This window comes from Eptatretus burgeri, chromosome 13, assembly GCF_056783735.1.
Source record: "Eptatretus burgeri isolate ZD-2024b chromosome 13, Ebu_testis_v1, whole genome shotgun sequence".
Taxonomy (NCBI): domain Eukaryota; kingdom Metazoa; phylum Chordata; class Myxini; order Myxiniformes; family Myxinidae; genus Eptatretus; species Eptatretus burgeri.
The window spans coordinates 31491132-31516577 of NC_140973.1; the positions used below are offsets into that span (position 1 = coordinate 31491132).

The 25446-nt window shown below is 42.3% G+C and overlaps 1 protein-coding gene across 1 annotated transcript in view; it reads right to left on the reverse strand.

Annotated features, from left to right (window-relative positions):
- LOC147014185 (macrophage mannose receptor 1-like) overlaps positions 1 to 22397 on the reverse strand; it is an 88712-nt gene extending 66315 nt beyond the window's left edge. Inside the window, exons 1-5 of the mRNA XM_085851940.1 lie at positions 22240 to 22397; positions 13590 to 13732; positions 11764 to 11875; positions 4267 to 4430; positions 3930 to 4026 (exon numbers count right to left, since the gene is read on the reverse strand). Of these exons, the coding sequence (XP_085708066.1) occupies positions 3930 to 4026; positions 4267 to 4430; positions 11764 to 11875; positions 13590 to 13732; positions 22240 to 22339 (616 nt within the window). The 5' untranslated portion in view covers positions 22340 to 22397. The remainder of the gene's footprint in view (positions 1 to 3929; positions 4027 to 4266; positions 4431 to 11763; positions 11876 to 13589; positions 13733 to 22239) is intronic.
- Between the last annotated feature and the right edge of the window lie 3049 nt (positions 22398 to 25446).

Below are 25446 nucleotides of genomic sequence, written 5' to 3' on the forward strand. Positions count from 1 at the left end.
CCACGCACGTACGGGCACGTACTATTTTCAAAAATTCTAATGCAATAAATACTTTCTATTTATAAACTACTGGCCATCTTATGGCAGCGCTTGTATTGGTAAAAAAAAAAAACACACAAAAAGGTTTAAAAAACAAACAAACAAAAAACATTATAACAAAGGGATATGCACCTTCACCCTACAGCCAAAGTACACAGTCCAACAAAGTTTGTCCAACTTTAGTACCCACATGTACTTCAGCACAAAGGCTGAAGTACATGGTCAACCGAACACATGCATCCAAACCCAAAGGGCTCAAATGAATGGTCATACAATAACTGGGGTCCACTGGCCATTCTCAGACAGAATGGATTCCACCCAGGAGTTGAGCTGCCAAGCCACCAGTTGAAGGATATACACATCCCACGTCTTATTGGAATGGTGACCATGAACTCCTGTGCCACACCGACCCTGATTGTTTTTAAAAGTCCTGACTGACAGGGGGTGCCTGCCACACATCAAACCTGTTTAGGTACTGCATCTATTATACAAAGCAAGCCACCTCTGTCGGTCTGATATGCATTCCTAAACCCCTGGACGGAATGAGTTGAAACTGGATGTTTGTACTGGGGGGAGAGGGGGGGGGGTGGACTAAATGCTTCAGAGACTTAGAATGGTTACGATGAACCTATGTTTTGATATTAAAGTGAGCGAATTATCATACTATACTGTTTGTTGGTTTTAACTTGTATTTTAACGTTAACAATTTTTTGGATGAAACTCATTTGCTTCAGGCTCGGCTCTTAAAATCTCCCGGTGGTGAGAGCCAGGACAGTATGGGTTAGGGTTACAGAATATGAATGGGTAAATGTGGAAGTGTAGAGAGGAAGTCAGTGACAGGTTCGAGGAGTAGGCTTGCAGGTATTAGTTGAAATGGGCCATCTTGTTTATTACAAAGATAATGAGATGTATAAACAGCACGTGAGACCACTTTGCTCTCCTAAATCTGCCTATGGCATCCTTGGCCACCTTCATCAATGATTTTACTGATTCTCTGGAAAATCATCTTTATCTCTTTGCTGATGACTCTACCCTGTGCAATAGCATCTCTACCCCTTCCAATAAGCAAGCAGCAGCCTCTTTCTCTTCTGTGGATTTGCTAGAATCAGGAGCTGGTCCAACACTTGGTATACTATACATTATTCAACCCTGACAAATCTCACACTGTCACTCTGCCTTTTACCACCTGCTTTCTGGTTTGCATCTCTGTTTCGTGCCCCCACCCCTCCCAGGTTTCCGCAAAGCACACAATGGCGCACAACATCTGCCCGGAAACCACTTCTGATGAAACTCCCAAAATCCGAGCCTATTGCTCACCTCAGAGCCGAGAGGGAGGTCGAACCGGAGAGTGCCTGGACATAACCACACAATACAATCCTTTGATAAAATTGGCAAAAAAATGAATGGTGCAAACAGCTGGACGAGGTGAGTAAAAAACAAGAGCACTTGATGCCCTATATTGTTACGAAATTGGAAGCTTACTGCACACAACAGCCAGGTCCTATAGATCAGTTATATCGGTAAGTATGTGTTTCGAGGTAGGGTCCCGTCCTATGTTTAATGGGTGATTAATTGTACGTGCACTGTGGATTATTTTATAGTTAAGATTTTTTACATCCCTAACAATAACAACAACACTATGGACCATTCCCCACACGATGGCATGTCGAACACGCATGTGGGCGGAGTTCCCTCGGACACCGAGGTTATGACTCCACACTTCAGTCAATCGGAAGGGTGCGAGCGCGTTTGCTGCCTTTCGGCCAATGGGCGCAGAGCGAGCTCCAAGAGAAGCAGAGCCTCTTCGAGGGGGGGGAGGGGGGCGGGGATCAAGATGCCCCGACACGCCCCCCGACCAATCACGGGGAGATGGCCGACTTCCCCCGCCGAATGAGGGGTGCGGTGACGTGAGACACGCCCCTCCCCCGACGCGACGGAGAGAAGAAATAGACGGGTCGGCGCGGTCATCTCGTGGCTGGTCTCGTCTTGTGGCTGGCGCTGGTCTCGTCTTGTCGCTGGCTCTGGACTTGGTTGACTGGTGCATGGCCGGTTGGAGAGCGCGGTACCTGGTGCTTGGAGCGGCATTGTATTGCGGGTTCGAGTCCCGCCGAGCCGGATCGTCAAGGGCCGCACGAGGCGGGAAGGTCCAAGGTCTCCAGCTCACCTTTCCTCGAGCTGGAAACCTTCAATAAAGACCCGACGGGGTCCATTTCTATGGGTATTTGTGTGTGCGTGTGTGTGTCTGTGGGCCCCGTCTATAAGTAGAATTGTTAAGTGCTTTTTGTTGTACATTATTTGCATTGCTTATTCGGATAACTCTGCTCTTTGTGTGCTTCCCTCCCCCCATTGTAAATATATTCCCCTCTTGTTGAATGTACCAGCTCGTTCGTTGTCATTTCTACTATTGGTTTGCCACGGTGCGTATTGGGGATTGGGAAGGCTGTTGCCGTAATCGTGCAATTGGCCAGCAGGGTTCTGGTACTCTCCGCTCGGGGTACGACTTGGATCCGGCTCGGTAATGGCCCGGATCGCGCAGATCTCGCCGAGGGTGAATTTCCCCAGTAGTTTGGACGACGTGGGTATTTAGGTATATTGAAATTGGCAATTGACCCTATCCCACGTGGTTGATCTATTGGCGAACTTCGGTCCGATAAGGGACCCGTGATCTTTCGGATTTATCTGAAAGGTACGGCCTAAATTTGGGGTATTCGGTGGAGCCGACTCTACTACTCCCCCTAGCGGTCGTGCTCGCCACCGAGATCCAGTCCCACAACAATATCACACCCACAAGAGCACGATACTCCACCAAACCTCCACAAATCACACAAGCCACACGTCAACATATTGAACCCGGAAACACAAAAAACATCAAAGGAACACACACATTTACTCACCCCCATACACACAACAGCAGATAATGAGTGAATAAAAGAGCACAGCAGCAATCAATGCTGCGATTGGTGATTTTGCTTAAGGTCAGCACATAAAAACACTCATCAATTGACCCCTCACACCGACATGTGACAGGAAATTAAGGGTCGCACATCAGGAATGAAAGTGGACACATGCTGAGACCTGGGGCCTATTGGCCTGAGGAAGTCCAATGGGAAGCAGGTTAAACGTCAACTAAGACTGGATATGCTCTCTCTTGTTTATAACTGTTCTATCAGGATATATCTAGGTAGGTTTTTTGATTGGTCAATTGATCTTTAACATCGAACAACTAATGCTGGCAGATGAAATGCTCAGTTTGAAGTCCATCCGAGGGACAGCACACGCCTCAATAACTCGCCCTGCCTATGGAACACCAGGATGACAGTTTATAGCTGGACCGAGATTCAAAACCCAAACTAGGCAGCTCAGATGTCAATGTGCCTACGTCTCAGCTGTACTGCCAGCCCCAATAAACGAATACACAAATCTTTATATTTCATGACTAATTCAGAAATCTCAAAGGGAGCCCAAATATGACTAACACTGAACAGTTGTCTGAACTTAGGCATTAGTACCTCAATCCTGGCTATGACAGATGAGGATGGCTCGGTGTTGTGAGACTTGCAAATGGTAAAATTTTCAAGATCGATGAACACAGGTTTAAGGTAAGTTGCATTCTAAATCGATGAGCATTTGGCCTCAAACACATGGCTACAAAAACTCTGCGCTACCAAAGTAGAGCCGACAGCTCTTCACCCCTATCCTCCTCCCTTCCCACCAACCCCTCGCCGATCCCCCTCCACCCTCACTACGCCCCTTTCCTTTGAAAGTAACAATATTCATTTTTTTAATTAATGAAGAACAAATCAAAGATATACTGTACAAGTATTCATAATTTATGATAACATTGACAATTGAAATTGCTTTCTGAACTTTCATAGAAATTATAGCCATACCAGTTGCCTTCTGGCACACATATCCTGCCTTGTAGTCACATATCTCATCCCTCCATGACCCAATTGATGCAATGTTCATCATGGCCACACAGTCACTCTGCAATAACACATAGTGAATCAGTCACTGGCTGGAGAAGAGAGGAGTAAGAGGGGGTGGGGGGGGGGATTAGATGTTCCTACCATTTTCTTTGCATAAGAACCTAATCAATAGCCAAACTGATTTCCAGTCAGAAATTCAATTATGGAAACAGATGGTTAAAAAAAAAAAAAAGCAAGTCGATAAAGTCCTGAAACCTTCAGGTAAATGTTTCTTATCAGAGTCCTGAGGGTGTGGCACCTGATACAGCAAATCTTGCGGTGATGGAAAAGGCTTTTTCGCAACCCAGTTTGTGTATGTCACAGGTGTTCCATCACTCCACACAAAATTTCCTTCTTCATCAATGTCATTCAGCCCTATCCAGGACCTGATATGAACCTGCTCAAGTTGTGTCAACAGGAACACTTGATAAGGAGGAGGGGGAAGTGAGAGAAAGAGAGAGAGAGAAAAAAAAATGAGCAATGTATTTAAATTAGTGAACCCTGCCCTCTACTACTTCAAAAAGAATAACATGACCCCCCCCCCCCACCACACACACACTTTATTAATCGTACAGTACTGTATCGACTATTCCTAAAAAATATATATATATATAATTAGCGAAACATAGAAATGTGTATGTATGTTTAATTACAACCATTGGATGGACAGCTGGCCAGACTCCACCCATGAAAAAAAAATCATACATCTGCCATTTTGCTGCTCCGTTAGGCCCAATGAATATTCAGAAGTGTTATGTTCACAATCGCCATGCCTTCCCTATAAGTTTTCTGTTCAGTGTGAAAAAACACAAAAGCGAATGCTAAAAGCAGCCCATCAGCATTGCAGGCATTCTGAGGCACAAAGTTTCTGCAGGCCCCAGGCTTCAAGCCTTCCGGCCTAAAGGATAGTAACTTCATGGCCCAGTGGAATTGGAATCTATCCAAGCTATATAAACATGATGTAATATATCCTGTATGCACATAAGCAACAGCCGTGTTTTGGCTTCATTACATAACTGAGTTGTTTTTTTTAAAGGCATCAAGCAATCAAGCCAGCGTTCTCTGCCTATACCCCACCCGCGTTTTTGTACACCACTCCTTCCCAATTCAATATCCAGGTGATGCATGACATCATCACTTGGTGCTGAAGGAAGGGAGTATTCAGTTTTTACTCCATTTGTTTTCTTGGTTGGTCAGGTGATATCTCAGCCATCCTTTGAGCTAGGAAGCCGAAATTTGAGGACAAAAGTGAGGATGTGCTTTTATTTGGCAAAAATGGTGTTTTTTTTTGATTAATCATTATCGATTTGTTAATTATTACTTATTTTCTTTTTCTCATCTGGGTAATATCGTACATTAGACCCTAATCTCTTGATACTCTTGTTTGATACTATTGGTACATTGTACATTGATACACCGCTACCTCCAAATTGTGTCTCCATGTGCTGCACGGTGGCATAGCAAGGTGCCGAAGGCGCCCTGGCAATGTAGCGCACTGGACGGTATGTTATTTATTTATTTGCAATTGGGGTGGTGCACTTTTAATGTTCCTATACTTGTTTTTTATTATTAGCTCATCTGGAATTTGAATTCCAGAAAAGGTATTGTCATCGCGCACCGTCTGTCAGTCCGTCTTCTATTTCGACTTCTCCGGCCAAACTGCTGGGCCGATCTGGCTGAAATTTGGCAGCAACGTTCCTCGCCTGACTGGTAACAGGAATTGCAAAGCTCATTCCAGTCATATGACATTAAGTTGATCAAAATGGCCGCTTTAGTAAATTTCTTCAAAAACCTTCCACTCGTCAGAATGCCACCAAATTTGGGAAACAACATTAGGACAGGGTAGGGATGTTAAATGGTGGAGGTCATGCCGATCACGTGACCGTAAGTGTGTCAAAATGGCCGAATTAGTCAATGTTTGGGAAAATCATATAAATTCCTTCAAAAATCTTCTTCTCCAGACCCACCAGTCAGAATGCTACCAAATTTGGGTTACAACATTAGGCCAGGGCCGAAGTAAGTTACAGGCCCAGTGGTCCTATTTTTTCAGGAGCAATTGAGGCTGTGCTTATACACCGCATGTTCGGGCATTTCACATTCACGCCTGAAGCACATAAAGAAATCCTGCCTAATATTTTGACCCATTCATGTTTAATATCCCATTTCGACCCATTCCTGTTTCTCACATTCCCATATTGCAAATAATTAATTAGACATAATCCATAACTTTGTGTGTATTGTAATCCTCAATGTTGTGTTGAGTTTTGTCCATCCATAATTTTGACGGGCTTTTCCCTCAGTATAATGCAATTTGAAAGATTGCTGCAAATGATGTTAATTTCACAACATCCTTTGTTCAACTTTATTTAAATTGTAAGCCTCAAAACATAGTTCCCTACCCAAAAGTAAGAACCTTAACCGATAAGAAATTGAATGGTTTCCCGACAGCATGGACCATCACCTGGGCACAGTTTTTTCTCGAGGTTCCGATCCTTTCAGCCCAAAACCTCTCCAAACTGTGGATACACAACCTCGGTCATGGATACACAACAGTAGATCCACAACTTCAGTTGCATCCAAGCAGTCAGTGAACCCATCAATGCAACACTCAGTTCAAACTTTACTCGCGAGAAGATTTAATGTATTATCACATACAGTGGCTTCAGAAAGTATTCACACCCCTCAACTTTTGTCACATTTTGGTGTGTTACACCCTGAATTAAAAATGGTAAATTCAATTTTTTTCTCATCGCTCCACACAAAATACCCCATATTGTGAAAATGAAAACATTTGTTTAGAAATTTTTACAAATTAATTAAAAATGAAAAGCTGAAATGTCTTGTGTCAATAAGTATTCAACTCGCTGAGTAAATACTTTGTAGAAGCGCATTTGGCAGTGATTAGAGCTTCGAGTCCTCTTGGGTATGTCTGTATCAGTCTTGCACATCTGGATTTTGGGATTTTCTCAAGCTCTGTCATGTTGGATGGAGAGCGTCGGTGAACAGCAATCTTCAAGTTTATATTCAGCTTCTCAATGGGATTCAAGTCTGGACTTTGGCTGGCCACTTGGGGGAATTGTCCTGTTGGAATGTAAATCTTTGCCATAGTATATGGTCTTTTGCACTCTGAAGCAGGTTCTCCTCAAGGATTTGTTTAGATTTGGCTCCATTCGTTGTTCCCTCTACTAGTCCCTGCTGCTGAAAAGCATCCCCATAGCATGGTGCTGTCACCATCATGGTAGGGATGGTGTTAGATGGGTGATGTGCTGTGCTCGGTTTCTGCCAGACATAGTGATTTACATTCAGGCCAAAGAGTTCGATTTTTGTCTCATCAGACCGCAGAATCTTTTGCTTCATGCTCTCAGTCTTTCATGTGCTTTTGTGCAACTCCAGGTGTGGTGTCATGTGCCATTTTCTTAGGTGTGCTTCCGTCTGGCCACTCTCCCACAAAGCCAAGATTGGTGAAGTGCAGCAGAGATTGTTGTGCTTCTGGCAGGTTCTCCCATCTTAGCCAAGGAACTTTGTAGTTCTGTCAGAGTGGCCATTGTATTCTTCATCACCTTTCTGCCCAAGGTCCTTCTTGTCCAGTTGATTAGTTTGGTCAGACGGCCAGCTTTAGGAAGAGTCTGGATTGTTCCATATTCTTTACATTTCCTAATGTTGGAGCTCTCTGTACTCTTGGGAACCTTCAACACTCCAGAAATTGTTTTATGCCCTTCCCCAGATCTATGCCTCACAATTCTATCTCGGAGTTCTATGGACAGATCCTTGGACTTCATGGTAGAGTTCCTGCTCTGACATGCACTGTAAACTGTGGGACCTTATATAGAAAGGTTTGTTTCTTTCTAAATCATGTTCAATCAATTGAATTGGCCACAGGGGGACTCCATTCAAGTTTTGGAGACATCTCAAGGATGATCAAAGTAAATTGGATGCACCTGAGCTCAATTTGGAGTGTCATAGCAAAGGGGGTGAAATAAAGACTGATTGATGCAGGACATTTCAGCTTTTCATTAATTAATTTGTAAAAATTTCTCAAAACATGTTTTCACTTTGTCATTTTGGGATATTTTTTGTATATCGGTGACTTGTCTACGACCCAGCACGTACACCACATTTACCACTGAATCAAACCGTTATTCAAATATTCCGAGCAACCAATGAAAAGAGTTTTTAAAATATGTATTAAATAATGCATTTATATAAATATCTCCTTAATATTGCATTTACTAGGCCTATTCGTATTGTATTTCACAAATTCTGTTGGGTGTCATTTTATGATCTTAAAGAAAACTTGTTTTGATTTGCTAACTGTAGGTCCCTAAGTTAGCATATGTCTAACTAGTTGTCTTAATCTCTTGATAAGTTAGTTCAGTGCTGTCTATGGTTGCTCTCACAATCCAAATTATTACCTCTGCCACCGAAGGTGAAAGAGGTTATATTTTCACCCTTTTCTGTCCGTTTGTTTGTCTGTTTGTGTACAGGATATCTCAAAAAGTTGGAGACGGTTCCGGATGAAATTTTGTGGACAGGTATGGTGTGTGACAAGGACGAACTGATTCGATTTTGGTGAAGATCCTGATCTGGATCAGACTACTAGAATTTCTTAAGTGATTCTTCACCATTGAGAGAATGGGCTAAAATGATATATTATAGCATGATATCTCAAAAAGTTGTGGACGGATTCGGTACTATATCTGGGTTATACTGGGTCATACTGGGTTATACTGAAACCTCAATTAGAAAGGTACTATATCTGGTTGCAATGCTTTGTTTTCTATGTTCAAGCTCGAAGGGATCATCAGGTCATACAGTACGTGAGTGTTATTTCCTTGTTAACAATAATCGCTTTTGGCTCATGTTTCCATGAATTTTCTGGAACCTGGATATTGAAGTTTTTTGCAGATGTGGCAGTAGATTACTCTACATACTTTGTTGTGCCATTGTGTGTACAGCTGTTCTGACATGAGTCGTTTTACATCCCGGTAGGAGATGGCTGGTGCTTTCTGTTCCTACCTTGCAGAATCTGCACTTGTCCAATTAAATCAGTCCCACCATTTTCGAAAATCCATTGGTATACTGTCCTTGGTCTTGGGCATTTATTATGATTCGTTCTCCATCCCAGTTGAGCTGACCTCTTCTTAGTCATTCCATTGAGCCTTCTATATCTATGCCCAGTCTATTCAACTTAGTCTTATAGCTCCCTGCTCTGTTATTGTTCTCTCAGTTGTCGGTGTATTTGTCTTGATATTTTTAGTTTGTCGGGGTTTTTTTGCAATCGTTGGGCCTGTATTTGTTGCTGTTTCAGTTTCACAGGAATACTGGAATACAAATGCTGTTTCATTTGTTCGTGGGGACAGGAATACTGCACTGTAAATGGTGGAGGAGGAGGAGGCGGTGCTGTAGGCGCCTAAACCTGGAGGCGGCGCTACACGATACACATTTACATAGAGAATTTGCGTCCCCCACCCCTTGCTCTCTCAGACCACTGGAAAATATAAAACACCCCTATACATTAACTGGGGTTATGCTGATCCTCTGTAGCAAGTCTGGATGTAATTGGGCCAGAACTGTAGGAAGAGTAGCCCGACAAACAAACAAACACACACACAAACACCAGTCCATGAATTACAGTAAGGAAAAGGAAAGAAAGGCGGAAGTGATTGTGAATTTAATGTTCCACCTTTATTTACGTTTAAAAAACGGGAACAGGAACAACACAGGCATGATAGGCCGAATGGCTTTCTCTTGCGCCAAAGTTCCCTGTGTATATTTGTGTAATGTTGTGAAGAACAGGAAGAAAGAAATGGGGAGGGAGGACAGAGAGTTGGGGGTGAGTTGGAGGAGGGAGATTGAGATGTTGGGAAGGGGGGGTGGGATGGACTTGGGGTTGGAAGGGGGATTGAGTACTTGGGGTTTGGGACAGTTGAGGACTTGAAAAAGAAAGGAGAGGGGATGACAGAGTTGGCTTGGGGGAGGGAGGGCAGAGAGGGGACAGAGTTGGGATCGAGGGGTTTAAGGGTTTTTAGGGGGTTGGGGGGGAGAGTTGAGGACATTGGGATGGGAGGGGGTTTGAGGATTTGAAAAAAAGGGGAGGGGAGCACAGAGTTTAGGTGTGGAGGGACAGCAGTTAAGGACATGTGATTGTGTGTGGGTGTGTGTGTGTGTGTGTGTGTGTGTGGGGGGGGGGGAGTTAGGGACCTGAAGTCACATTTTATATTATGCAGAATTTCCATGGGTCCGTGATAGCATTGCTTGGCTCGTTGTGTCTTTTGGGTCTTCGAGGTATTTTGAGTTCACTCGGTATTTTGACTCCTCAGGTCATTTGGATCCCCTGGGTTTTTAGGGTCATTGAGGTCTTTTGGGTCCTCTGGATCTTTTGGGGTCTTCAGGGTCTTTGGGGCTCATTGGGTTTTTAGGGTATTTTGGGTCTTCAGGAGATTTTGGGTCTTTGGGGTCATTTGGGTCCTCTGGGTACTTTAGGCTAGGTATTGTGGGTGATGTCAGGTCAGCTGTCCAACCAATGGGTGAAGAGCAGATCTATAAAAATACAAACATACATAATCACATACACTTGCTCCATTATATATAGATGGTGGTCTTTGGTATATTTTTGTGAGGTCTGGTCTATTCTTCTTGTGGCTTTGTTTTCCTGTTATTATTATTTTTTCTTGAATGGGCAGTGCTACTGTCAACTATCGATTTCTTTCAAGGGGATGATCTTGAAATAATTTTTATCAATTGATGGGTTGGTCTCCTGATTAGCATTTTCGTCCATTTGTTGTTTTCTATTCGATAGCGTTGTAGTCTTTCTCTGAGTGATGTCAGTATTATCTCTTCTACTTTGTTGGCCATCTCTCCAAATCTACGTTGGTTTTCATCGTCTTCGTCATCCTCATCTTCCTCCTCTCCAACACTGTCGTTTTCCATCCTCTTCCTGTTGATCATCATTTGCCATTCCCGTTTTAATCTTCTCCACCTGTGTAGTATCTTGTCCCCCCCACCACCACAACTCACCTTCGCCACTGTGTCCCTGGTGTCACGCTGCGTTCCAATTACCAGCTTCACCGCATAGCATCTCCCCGTGTCATCGTGACTACATCTGCACCTTTCCTCTGTCCACTCCCGGTGAGCTCCTGGTGAGCCCTCGACTTCCATCCTCCTCATATGTCTCTATTCTGGTGGCTAATTTCATCTTCTTTTACCGGTTCATGAATCTTGCTCCCCCCACCCACCCATCGCCGTGCATTCCCCACTACTCAGGGATTGGATACACTTTGCAGAAGAGAATGATATCTTTCTCTGCAATGCTCCAATTTTCGTTGTTTTGGTTTCTTTTGTAGAGGTTTATTTTTGACGTGTTGAGGCAGTTTGAAGAGGCTGAAAAACGACCCTCCCCCTCCCCATAGGAATGCTTCTTCAATTATATGATAGAAGTCAATGGGAAAATAGGGTTCGGATAAATGGAATTATGTAAATCAAGGAATGGCTGTACAGGTTTCACACTTACTAAAAAGTAAAATAAATACATCCTCACCTCTCCATGAAATACCGATCAAAACATCCAAGTGTAATGTAAAGATTTGAGACCAAGTTGAAGAAGATTGAAGTGAAATTTAATGATGCATACCTATATTGATACAATGTTCCTTTGAAATAAAAACCAAATCGCCAACACAGGATGTGAATAGAAAGGCCACCTGTCACTTGGGTGGTCGTTGTAGACAGGTTTGAGTAGAAAAGTAAAAGCACTCACTCTGCTCAGCCGCGTTTGTGATGGAAACGAGATCTCCTCCCTTTTCCTTGCATGACTCCCGTGCAGTTCCCCAACCCTTGTAATCTTTTCTCTCCGTATGCACTAGATAACACTGACCATAGAAGGAAACAATATTATGATGGGGTTTGGAGGGGTAGGGGATGGGATGTGGCAACAGAATTGTAGTGCAGTATTTGCAATGTTCATTGAATAAAGAGTAGCAAAATGCAAGCTCGGTTGATAGTAATAGCTAAAAACTCATCATGGTCAGAATCAGCCATCGTTAGACAATAGCACAGCAAAGTGGCAGGGAAGGGATTTGTGCAAGCAAGTGTCACCACACCGAAGCATATGATGGCCTTCGAGACGTCGGCATCTGTATGTTTGGCAGATGAGATGTGAGGGACTCAGCTTGTAAAATATTTAAAAACAAGCTTGTAAAAACAAGATGTGGAGAGTCAGAAGCAAGGGCATGTTTTTCAGAGCCTCAGCTTTGATGGCTATTTGGAGCATCCTTGATTGGGATGTGCTGTTTCTGCAATGCTCACGACTTCCTATTGGGTCATTCATCGCATTGGTTTTTCCCAGCCACAAGGTGAAAGTGTTTCCCAGGGCGACACTGACATCATAAATCCAAACGGCTATAGTTGCACAGAGTCACTTCACAAAGCACAGCTTTCTAGTAACACTGCATTACAAGTGAACTTCTGTTACAGCTTTGTCCTCTGTTTAATAATTGCTTTATAATTACTTTATAATTGTGGTGAAATATCTGTGGTTTTCTCTGCTTCTCACTTCAGAATCATGTCGACCAGACAACGCTTTATTAAAGTTAGTTGTGACTGCCTTGACTGCCTGCTCACAGTAACAAATTGAAATCATCAATCACATGCTTGCTACATACAACATTATATCTTTACGTGTTCACACACAGACTGTTGTGCACTGGTTTCATTATTCAGAGATTGTGCTGACACGTTTTGGTGAACTGTTGCTTAGTTCAGGATAGGTTTAAGATAATTTGGGCAAACTATGTAAATTGTAAATAAAGAGTTAGTGTTATATTACAAACATTGTGACATGAGTCCTGTTTCACTAATTCTCGGTAAAATCGGTTGGTTACTCCAACAGCTTAGAGACCAGGTCTCAACTAGCTCGGTAATTTAGGGTATAGTTTCTACCTTCCTGTGTGTTGTCATCTGAGTGCAGGGTGGGTGATCACGACCAGGTGACAATATGTTGTTAAACAGAAAATCCACTGATGTAACATTTAATTAGAGGTTTGCATAATCTTTTTGGCAAAGTAGAGGAAAAAATATGCCATTTGGACCCCTTATATATAATGACTTTCCAAATCCCAGCCTGTTTTGGGCAAGATGGATAAGGTCGATCATTGTCATTAAAGTTCTGGCTTGTATTTACAGGAAATGGTAGGAACTCAACACCTCTCATCCACGGATATTTCTCGTATAATTCCTCTTTTTCCACGAGTCCGATTTGCATCCAGAAACAGACCAATTATGGTTAAACACTCTAAAATTGCCACTCTTTCGTTTAAATGCTGAAAATTATGTTAAAAAGACTTTCATTTCAATACATATTTCGCCCTATAGCAAGAGTAAGTTTAAAAATTGCCTTGTCACAGAAGTGAGTAGCTGAAAACACACACACAGTGCGTGCGTGAAAGGCCCCATAAGCATTCATACGTCATTTTGAAAGTGCAGTATTTTCAAATCAAGAATTAAATAACAATATTGTACTCTAGCTTAGGCTCCTTAAATGTACTAGAATAACTGAAAAGCAAATAACACCACTCTACAACACACCTTATTGTTGAAAAGTTTCCATTTGCGTGGGCAGCCTCCTTCTGGTTTGTTCAATGATGGCTGGATAGGAGTATGTCCCGTAATGTTGGGTTTACTGAATGTGATGGCATCTTGAACTGCACAGCCTAAACTGTGACATTCCCCTGCTCACCCATTAAATGTTAAAGCAAAGAGAGAACAAGACAGTAATTGATGTGGAACAACCATTTCACTTTCAGTTCGACCAACCATGAGATATACAATCAAAACCTTCAAAAGAGATGTGAGAATCTTAAATCTTCAAATCTAATCAATTCGTCCTTCTCGCACACCCAACCTTTCCATCACCGTTCGTCCAAATCTCTCAATATATTTTTTTTAAATATCATGCTACATATAAGCTTTGGCCCTATCTTTCAATGTTGAAGAATCACTAAAAAAAAATTATTTTATCCGAATCCAGATCTTCACCAAAATCTTATCAATTCGTCCTTGTCTCTCACACACAACCTGTCTACCAAGTTTCATCTGAATCTGTGCATAACTTTTTGATATATCCTGCTCACAGACAAATGAACAAACAAACAACAAAGATGTCATGCATAGCACGATACTTGCAAAATCCAAATAAACAATATGTTTCCAGGTTTTTGATTGGGGAACCAATTCACTGACCCAATATGCAAATTATGTTCCCCCTTGTGGAATACCCAGCCTATGGACAATGCACATTACTTGCTGAAAAAGTATAGTCTGTATAATTCAAGACTCTATAGAGGTTTGTGTGGTGTGCCTATAAAGGGTCGAATCAGTCTACAGGCCTAAAAGGTCTCAGGCACTGTATCTAAAGGGTGCAAAGGTCTAAAGGGTCAAAGTGGTCCAAAGAGTCTATCGGAGTATATAATAGTCCATAAGGGTATTAAGGGGTCTAAAGATCGAAAGGAGAGAGCTGCCTCAGCGCCAGCGAGTCTGACAGTTCACTGCAGGGACTGCAAGCAGCCATCTCTCTTTTAGACTGATCTCCCATATGTACTACCTCTGATGTTAACTCAGCCTGGAAATTCTTCCACAGAAACTCTCTCTCTCTCTCTCTCTCTCTCTCTCTCTCTCTCTCTCTCTCTCTCTCTCTCTCTCTCTCTCTCTCTCTCTCTCTCTCTCTCTCTCTCTCTCTCTCTCTCTCTCGCACAGATTCATCCCATCTCATCTTCAATTGTCTTATCATTCTTCATGCCCATGGTACACCGATTCCTGTGGTGAGACAGTTTCTCTGAAACAACTTGCCTTCTCTTCCTGGAAGGCGAATCTGCCCGAAGGAAATCTTAGTGCATTCCAAAGGGTCTGCAACAAGTGTGTGTCCATTTTCAGGAGAGCCAGAAAACAACATCTGTCCAAACTCAAGAATGAACTTTTAAGCCTGTCTCCCTCCTCTAAACCTGGTGACATGTTGTGATCAGTCTCTGGAGTATGTTCCTCTTCCAACCCCTCCCTCTCTTCAAATGGTGCCATAGCTGACTCTGCTTGTGAGAAGACTGAATGCCTCTATTCTGTGTTTGCTACCAAATCTTGTGTTCCCTACCCCTCACTCTCAGTAACCACCCTTCCCTGTCATACCCAACTGCTCCTGGACTCTGTCTCTGTCTTTTGCTCCTGAGAAGGTGGAGAAGGTTCTTTCAACCCTCGACTCTGACTCTGCAACTGGTCCGGATGGCATCAGTTCACATGTCCTAAAAACCTGCTGCTCTGCCACATCCTCTCTCTGCCCCTTTCACCCTATCATTTGCACTATGTCATCTTCCATCTACTTGGAAATCAGACATCCTGAATGCACTACATAAAAAAGGTGCAAAAAGCGATCTCCTTAACTACAGACATATCAGATTCCTTTCAGTCAACAGCATGGTCATGGAACCCATCATCACATTTGATATGAATTCCTTCTTTTTCTCCAACAATCTCATCTCAGATCAGCAATTTGGATACAGCCAAGGTCACTATGCATTGGACATGCTGCTTCGACTCACCGAACAATGGATGGGGGCCCTCAATATCACACAAGAGATCAGGGCCGTTTCTCTGGACATATCTCGTCCTTTTGATACAGTCTGGCATCCTGCCTTGCTCTCCAAACTCTCTGTCTATGAAATCCATGGGAAACTCCATACATGCTTACTGACTTCTTCTACTCTCGGAGCTAACATGTGACACTCAACGGATTCCTTTCATCTCCTCTCCCTGTCAGGGCTGGCGTGCCCCAAGGCAATGTTCTGGGCCCAGTGATCCTATTCCTGGTCTTCCGAAATGATCTCTCCGACTCTCTGGAAATTCCCCTTTATCTATTTGCTATTGACTCCACCCTCTACCATGACATCCCTTATCTTTCAGACAAGCAGGCTACAGCCTCTTCCCTCTCTTCAGAGCTTGACAAAGAAAAATCACAAACTGGCCAAACACGTCTTTCAATCCAGACAAATATATATATATATATATATATATATATATATATATATATATATATATCTCTCTCTCTCTCTGTCTCTCTCTCTCTCTCTCTCTCTCTCTCTCTCTCTCTCTCTCTCTCTATCTCTATCTCTATCTCTATCTCTATCTGTATCTATATCTCTATCTCTATCTATATCTCTATCTCTATCTCTATCTCTCTCTCTCTCTCTCTCTCTCTCGTCCTCTCTCTCTCTTTCTCTTTCTCTCTCTTTCTCTCTCTCTCTTTCTCTCTCTCTCTATCTCTCTCTCTATCTCTCTCTCTCTCTCTCTCTCTCTCTCTCTGAAAGGACCGTCTGTCAAACCCTCCTTTCAACTTTCTTAACAATCCTCTTGAGGAAGCTCAGTCATTCAAACTCCCGGGATTCACTATCATTCATGATCTTTCTTGGGTAAACCGCATTTCAAATTTGGCCTCCAAACCCAGCTGCTGTCGACTGGGCATCCTCTGTCGAACAAAGTCCTTCCTTGGTAAACCTGGAATCTTATCCACTTCCAAAGCCTTCATCCGCAGGTTCATGGAGCACTGCTATCCCCTCTGAGCTGGCTCCCTTACCTCACATATTGCTCAGCTTGATGCGGCAGAAACCAAGGCCTTCACATTTGATCATTGGAATCTCCCGCACTGAAGCTGAGTCCATGGGTCTATCACTTCGCCATCACAGACAGGTCGGTAGTGTCTCTGTCTTCTACCGCCTCCTTTCCGGTCTTGCACTTTGCTTTTTCAGTGCTTTGCCTGATATACGTGCGGAGATAATCACCATTCAGATATGTGCGGAGATAACCACAGTTTGGATATGTGCGGAGATGACCACAGTTCGGATATGTGCAGAGATAAGCACCGTTCGGATTCATGTGAAGATAACCACCATTTGGATACGTGTGGAGATAACCACCATTCAGATACATGCAGAGATAACCACCGTTCGGATATGTGCAAATGTCTCCACCATCTGGATATGTGCGGAGGTAACGACTATCCAGGCATAACCAGCGTCCAGATATGTTCGAAGACAGAAAGAGAGCGGGATGTGTGGAAGCACAGTATTAGGAGGTGGTCGAGCGAGGATGGGACAAAGAGGGGGTGAGGGGTTGTTAGTTAGGGGAGTTATCAGAAAATGCTATGCTTTAGGAACATACCCACATGTATTTTGCTTTGAAACTCACAAAAATAAACCATATAACCGTTGTAAAGCACACCAAGTCATAAAGCATAACCAAATGCTTTAGAAACATTCATGAGGACAAAGGAAAATGTAATTGCTCATATGCTGCTGAGGATAAAAGTTAAAACCTCCAAGATACGGGATGAAACTTTTCCACAAATGGCGCCTGTAACCAAGCATGCAGACATACACATACAAATGCGGAAAGTCCCAAAATTACAGATCCAAATACATATATATATATATATATATATATATATATATATATATATATATATATATATATATATATATATATATATATATATATATATATACCTCTACCTTATAGCAACTGCTGACTGTATATCCCAATCGGGACATAAGCTGTACCACTGTCAACTGTAGGATGCTCGGCAGGCGGCTTAAGCACTCAAGCAAGCACTCCAATTAAATGGTTGATAAGGTCGGCTGGCTTTGCAAGCGATAACTATGTCTGAATGTCCAAACTATGTCTGAATTAGACAAATGAAGACTTTCTTGAACAGTCGGAAGTGCTGCTACGTTCTGGAGCTTAAATTTTGTAATCTGCTTCGTTTAAGAAATTCTCGAGGTTATGGCATGTGTGGAAATGAAATAAGGCACAAACGCTGGTGTCTCTGGGCGTTTATAAGCATTGGAATGTTTCCAGCGATTTGTAGCTTTGATGATCAAGGCATTCGATAATATGGGTGAAGAAAGTGAGAAAAACAACTTCATCATTCAGAAATTATTGTGGCTTGTTCCAAGTCAAGGTATGGTTGAGCAGGCCAAATAACATGGCGCCTTCAGAGCCCAGCGAGGTAACCCAGGATGTGCCTTGCAACCCCATTCAGAGTGAGGTGGCCGAGAATGTGCCTGATAAAGGATATAATTGAATAAGGCCGTTAATTATCTTCAAAAGGGGTGTTTTAATTAACTGAAACACCCAATTTTCATTCCTGCACTTCCTTGGAGTTCCCTTAGTGTGCATACAAAGTTACAGGCTGCTAGGTTTCATGGTTTTGGAGTGATGGAGAAGACACACACACACACACATTTATTAGTATATCGATAGAAAGGAGTACGATATAGTTGCAGGAAAGTGAAATTAGGTTTAATCAGTTGAAAATTTGAAGGACAGCTTTAAAAGGCTACAACTGCAAACAATGGATGTGATCAATTCGATGAATTTGATCTAGTGGAGCATTAAGTTAACACGCATTGAGTAACTTTGCAGGAATGTCTTTGACAGGAATATAATTCGAGACTTAAAAAATACACAATCCAGTTTCATGGTGAGAGTTCCACTCTTGATCTTGGTCAAACCAAATGTGACAATATTTACTGCCTTATCTGTCAAACCATTGAAGGTAGGGTGGTACAGAGTGACTTAATATGCTTAATACTGTTCCAGGATATGAAGTCCTCCAAGGTCAGAAGTCACTCTGTGGAGTACTGCCATGGGTTTCTCAATGGTTGAGGTGGAAGTAGAAGAGGAAGAAACATGCACGTCAACCCACTTTGCGAAACACCGACACAATCCTGGACGGGTCACCACTCTGACACAGGATACCAGCAAACTGGCACTCATTTTGCCAACCTCGGAAGGATGACAGGCAGTCAACCCCACTTGGTGTTAATTCAACAGACAAGGGGGATTTGAACTCAGGATCCTCGGACCGCAAGCCCACCACACTAATCATTAAGTCAACACCAGGCATAACAAGATGTATGAACCACTGCAAACTCAATGACTCGAGAGTCGGAAACCTTTCAGCAGGGCAGCCCAGTCTTACATCGAGGCTGATAGCTCAGACAGCAGACAACATTGCCACTCTCTGAGTGGAAAAAGAGGCAACCTGAAGGTGGACTGCAGCATCTGCTGCCAATTTCCCTCTCTCCAGCTGGCTGCAGATTTCCAAGAAAGAAGTGGTGTCACCTCAACAGCATACAGGTATTGGATTCTGTAAGACTTGCATGTATACTTGGAACCTGGTTGACACAGTAAGCTATGATTGTGGAGAGCCCCAAACTACAGAACACTTGGTGGAAGAGTGTCCCATCCACCAGTTTGGAGGAGGTTTGAACGCTCTTGCACAGCTTGATCAGCAGGCCCAAGAATGGTTGAGATTTGCTGATTTTTCATCTTAAATGGTTGTTGATTGGACCACATGAAAGAAGAAAACGAAGCAAAATCTCCAGAGGCTTGTGGTCAATGTTGACCATGAATTAATGTCAAGAGATATGGATGAAACGTCTTCACACCCCGGAACACAGACAGAACCTCTAACTGTGACCAATTTCTTTCCAGTAGGCATGACATCCTCAAAGCACACGCAATTCATCACTCATCACCATCAATAGTAAACAACAAGACTGCCACATGAGCAAAAGGTGTGGTGGCACACAAAAGCATCCAAGGCCATCTCCACTCATGGCTCGCCGACTTCCTCTCCTGTCGCAGTCAACGTGTGGCCCTAAATGGAGTTCTTTCATCCCCTCTTCCTGTCCAGGCTGGAGTTCCTCAAGGTAGCGTTCTGGGCCCTGTTCTTTTTCTGGTTTTCATCAATGATCTCTCTGACTCTCTGGAAAATCTTCTATATCTCTTTGCCGACGACTCCACCCTCTGCCGTACCATCTGTCATCCCTCAGACCGGCAAGCAGCAGCTTCTTCGCTCACTGCAGATCTGGATAAAATCACAAACTGGTCCAACATGTGGAACATGTCTTTCAATCCGGACAAATCTCACACTCACACTTTCACTATGTCTCTCCGAAAGGACCGTTTAGAAAACCCCCCAATCCACTTTCTCAACAATCCACTGGAAGAAGTCCTTTCTTTCAAGCTTCTGGGTCTCACTATCTGCCATGACCTTTCCTGGGAAAGCCACATTTCAAACCTCGCCTCCAAAGCCAGTCGCCGACTGGGAATCCTCTGTCGTGCAAAGTCCTTCCTTGGCCCACCGGAGCTCCTGACCACTTACAAAGCTTTTGTCTGCAGCCTGATGGAGTACTGCTCTTCCCTCTGGGCTGGGGCTCCTGCCTCCCACCTTTCTCGGCTTCACGCTGTGGAAACCAAGGCATTTCGGATCATTGGCATCTCCCGCAATGAGGCTGAGTCTTTGGGCCTCTCACTCTCTCACCGCAGGCTGGTCGGTGGTCTTTCTGTCTTCTTCCATCTCCTCTCCAGCCTCGCCCCCCTGCTCTCTCTCTCTCTGTGATTTGTCCTCACCACATTTCCGCAGGGCGCCCAAGGTCCGCCAACAACCCCCTTCTGGTAAAATTACCAAAATCACGAACCACTGCTCACCTTCACTCTTTCATTCCTCTTTTTCCCGCATTTGGAATAAACTCCCTCACTCTATTCAATCCCATTCTTCTCTCCAGGTCTTCAAAACAGCTGTTCACCACCACCTCTTATCATCCAAATCCCCCATCCAAATCCTTGATCTTTTCTACCCCCGATAAACCACCTAAGCCCCCCTCCTTCAAATTCCCTGCTTTCGTTCCTGAAAGTCCCTGTAATGTCCATCTTGTATTCCCCATGTTCCCCGCCCCATCCCTCTCCATTTCACAGATCTCCTAATGTCTTTGTTCCTCTCTATTTTGTCCTTCCCACTCCCGCCCCTCTTGTCTCATGCCCCCCTTGCTGTACGTTGTGTAAAAAAAAAAGCAACAACAGTTTAGTACAATCAAAGTGTATGAATACAGCAGAACTCAAACAGCTCCTTCAACTTGTCAAAAACTTTCTGTTGAGCTGCTCCCTAAAAGATGCAAATGTCCAATCTTTGATGAGTGAGTGGGCAGAAATTTATCATACAAGTTCAAAAACCCCAAATAAGTTTTTAGCTCTGTAAAATTGGTGGGTGTATAGTAGGTGCTGCAGCATTGGCATATCTTGTCATTCAGAGGATTCAGGCACTTAGAGTGAATTTTATGTCCAATATACCTCACTTCTGGAGCCATGAACATATGCTCACTTGTCCGTAAGCAGCTGCATTGGGCAATCTCCTGAGCACCAAGTCCAGACCGACTGTAAATCATCTTTGTCATCCACCCCAGTATCAAGATGTCATTTTGGTAAGTACGAACGTGATGGATGGATGCCTTGGAGTAAATTATCCATTGCTCTTTTGACCGACCACCCAACAAACATAACCAAACATTCATGATAAACAGCAAATTATTTGAGAAGGAAGTAAGTTGATGAGAAAAGAAAGATGACACAAACATGGAATTATGCAGTAAATGGAGATGAAATACTCAGAGCAAAATAGCATCGCAAGCAAAAACATAATCATGAAAGCAAAAGCAGGAAGCAGAGGAGACCTTTATCTTGCAAACAAAAAGAGAAAATTTCTCAAGTCCCCCTTTTTTTTTTCAAACAGTGTGTAAAGCTCATGGAAGAGCTGTCACTGAACTTGGCAATTTTTTTTAAACTTCCAGGAACACTCTGGGTGATGGTGATGCCATGCTGTGACGTCTCATTTCTCTGCAGTCAACAGCATAATGAAGGATAAATTATCCCCCCCCCCTTGCCAGGTAGTGGGATTCCAACCCATGGGGATAAACCATACTCTGTCCTCCTTATGTTGAGCATCAAAAGAGGAAGCAGCATGTCCCATTTTTGAAGTCTTTGATATCACTCGACTAGGGCACGTGAGCGACCAGACTCAGAGAGGACACTCTAACCACAACCACATTAATAACCAACATGAATTTGTATCGATAGTTTTACTGTGCAGTGCTTGACCTTGTTAGCAGCCTTACAGAGAATAGAAATGAGGAAATCATTTTTTTCACGTTTCCAACCCTGCTTTAAACAGGAAAGGTGTTGGACTCATTTGGTAAAATTCAAAGTTGCACTTGATCAGGATTTTCTAGCAAACAACACCATTTCATCAATTTAAATCCATTATTGAGCAACCAGTTTGTTCCATTGTATATTTAATTAAACTTGAACCATGTTCCCCTCTCAAACTATTTTCAGATAAAACAAAATGGCTTACCCAGCTGAGTCATACCTGGAAAAAAAATGCAAAAACATTGGAGCACCACGTCCCAGATGAGCCATGATTTAGTGAAAGAACGAGACCCAACGATAACCATTGCTGAGAATGAAGAAAGTGTGCACAAGTAGTGGTCAGTGGATAAAGAGAGCTGATCTCCGCATTTATCCTGAGGGTGAGCAAAGCATAAACAGGAAGGCATGACGTAGGGCGCATCATGCCAAATTCTGACCTTCCAAATTTCTTCCTCCTCCCTCCTTCCAATGCCCGTCTCAAACATTAAAAACAAAATTCTCCTGACCTGAGAAGATAAATATCAATACAATAACCGGATGATCATCAATATAATCCCTGATAACCTGAAAGGTTACAAATATTTTCCAAATTTCTTTGATAGATTTTCAAGAAAAGAGCAAAATAAATTTAGACATTTTATTTCAGAAATTTATTTGTAAACTGTCTTGAGAAATTTGTATTTGGGTGGAAGAATTAAAAGTATCAACATATGACACATTAGGCATGCATTCAAAACGTATTGCTACAAGTACAAAAGAAGTCTACAGGCACATCGCCATGTCTTACAACAGTGCAAGTCATTGATGAGAGAAAACACAAAAACCTGTTCACTCCAGGGACACAAAATTAAACCTCTCCAATAATCTGGAATTCACTCCTTGGGACAAAAAAAAAAAATCCTGAATGTTTGTTTGATGAAATTAGTTTTGTTCTTCAAAGATGAGTGTGAAATATTTTTTAAATGAAAATCAACTCAAAATAGTCTTAAACGACCAGTTTAGTTTTAGGATCTCTCAAGTGACCCTTCCATTTTAATGCCATTCATAGTTTCCATTCAGAGCTGAAGATGGTTATTTTCATGTCACATGCGAACAACCTGAAATGTGAATGTTTATCGTGTATGAGTTGCTGCCCAGGTGGGACCACAGTATATGATAGTAGGCAGTGAGATCTTATGTGAAGATCTGTTGAAGAAGACGAGAGTACTTGATACCCATAGTTTAGGCAGGAATTTGGAATTTGATCGAAAGTATCGGCGATAAACTCTCCTATTCTTCATGAAAGATGCTCTGATATCTGGAACATCTTCTAACGATCAGTGCTGGTAGATGGTCCTCTGGCTTAAAGTCCATAGGATGGACGTCACACACTTTGATACATCTTCCAGCATGCCAAATACCAAGGTGACAGTTTATAGCTGGGTCGAGATTTAAACTCAGGCTAGACATCTCAGAGGGCACTCTAAGATATGGAATTTATAGCTTGCAAGCAATAAAAAGACTGAATGAACGGACGAATGTTAAAAGATTTTCTGATATAATTTCAAGCAATTTCAATCATGAAAAATATCAGCAAAAACACAAACCCCCAAATTCACAAGCTTTTACGTGCATGGATTTTCCAATGTTGCATTTCTTTTGGCATCAGTCGTTTCTTTTGGCAAAACAAACAGCTTGGAATGTGTAATCAAAACAATATGTTCTTACTGCAGTCTCTAAAATGTTACCAAAATTGATAGAGGATTACAAAGCATCAGCAAACTAAACACAAGTCAAACTAGAAGGGCACTCGGAAGAGCGGATACCACCGCCATGTATTGCCTGATCCACAAGAACATATCGGGCCCAATACATTTTTGAAATATCATGCTATGTATCGTTTTTGGCACTATCTCTCAATGGTGAAGAATCACTTAAAAATTAAATAACCCTCATATCCAAATCCAGATTCGGATTTTCACCCAAATCAAACCAATTCTTCCTTGTCACACACCCAACATGTCCACCAAGTGTCATCCGAATCTGTCTTCTACTTTTTGAAACATCATGCTATGTATCGTTTTTGGGACCGATCTCTCAATGGTGAAGAATCACTTCAAAAATTATCAGATCTAGATCTGGATTCGGATCTTCATCAAACTCAAATCAGTTCATCCTTATCAAACACCTTTGTTGAACACCCAACCTGTCCACAAAATTTCATCCAAATACTTCCACAACTTTTTGAAATGTTCTGCACACAAACAAACAAACAGACAAACCAACAAAGAAGAAGACGTCGTGCAGAGCACAACACTTGCAAAATCGACAAAGCAAATTTGACCTCAAAAATAATTGGTGGATGAATTCAATGACCAAATGTGGAACGCCTCTTCTCTTCAAATTTCATGTGAATCGGATGAAAATTGACAATGTTAGAAATTTTGCCTCTGTTGACATTTTGGCCTATGTGAACCTCCAAAATAATTGGTGGTTGAATTCAGTGACCTGATTTGCAAATCCTCTTCAAATTTCGAGTGAATAGGATGAAAATTGAGGATTGTAGAAATACCACCTTAGTTTTTGACCTTTTGGTCCATGTTAATCTCAAAAATAATTGGTTCGTTGAATTCAGTGACCTGCATTATACATCCTCTTCAAATGTCAAGTCAATCGGATGAAACTTGAGGATTTTAGAAACACCACCTTAGTTGTTGACCTTCGGCCAATGTTGACCGTTTGGTCTATGTTGACCTCAAACATAATTGGCTGGTTGAAATCAGGGACCTAAATTATATATGATGAACACATTCATCATTTAAACATCAATCGCACCTCCTTGTTGAGATGCACATACAAGAAGCACAACATTGAGTGCACTCCAGCTTGTGGAAACTGCAGGGGCTCTGGCTGCACACACACTCCATGTGACAATGATGAGGATGATGACGACATTGTCGAGTTCTAACTTTAATACGCTTGATTTTTCTCAACATGTATACTAAGTTTATAATGGATGTAGTTTCTGAGTTTAATGCGAATTTTCATTTTCATTTTGAAACCTTCGTCAGGCAGATGTGATTGCCCCGAGTGGAATTGTGAATTTTGTCATGTTTCAATGATTTACATAATTATATTGTATTGCCATAGACTTGATTTCATCTTGTGTTTTCAACATTTCTTTTTTTTTTGTCCAGGAGCCAAAATCAGTATCAGTTAAATTTTTTTTTTTCGGGACAAAAAATTGACATTTTTGGACAAAAAAGCTATCATTTTTTTTATTTTACCCTCAATACATTTCACTTTTTTAATAATTATTCTTGTATATCAATATACTGACCATAACTAGAAACAATTAGAATGCAGAAAAACATATATTTACATATTAAAATATCAATCTTTACAATTTTCTCATTTTCCCCGAAGCCGGGTG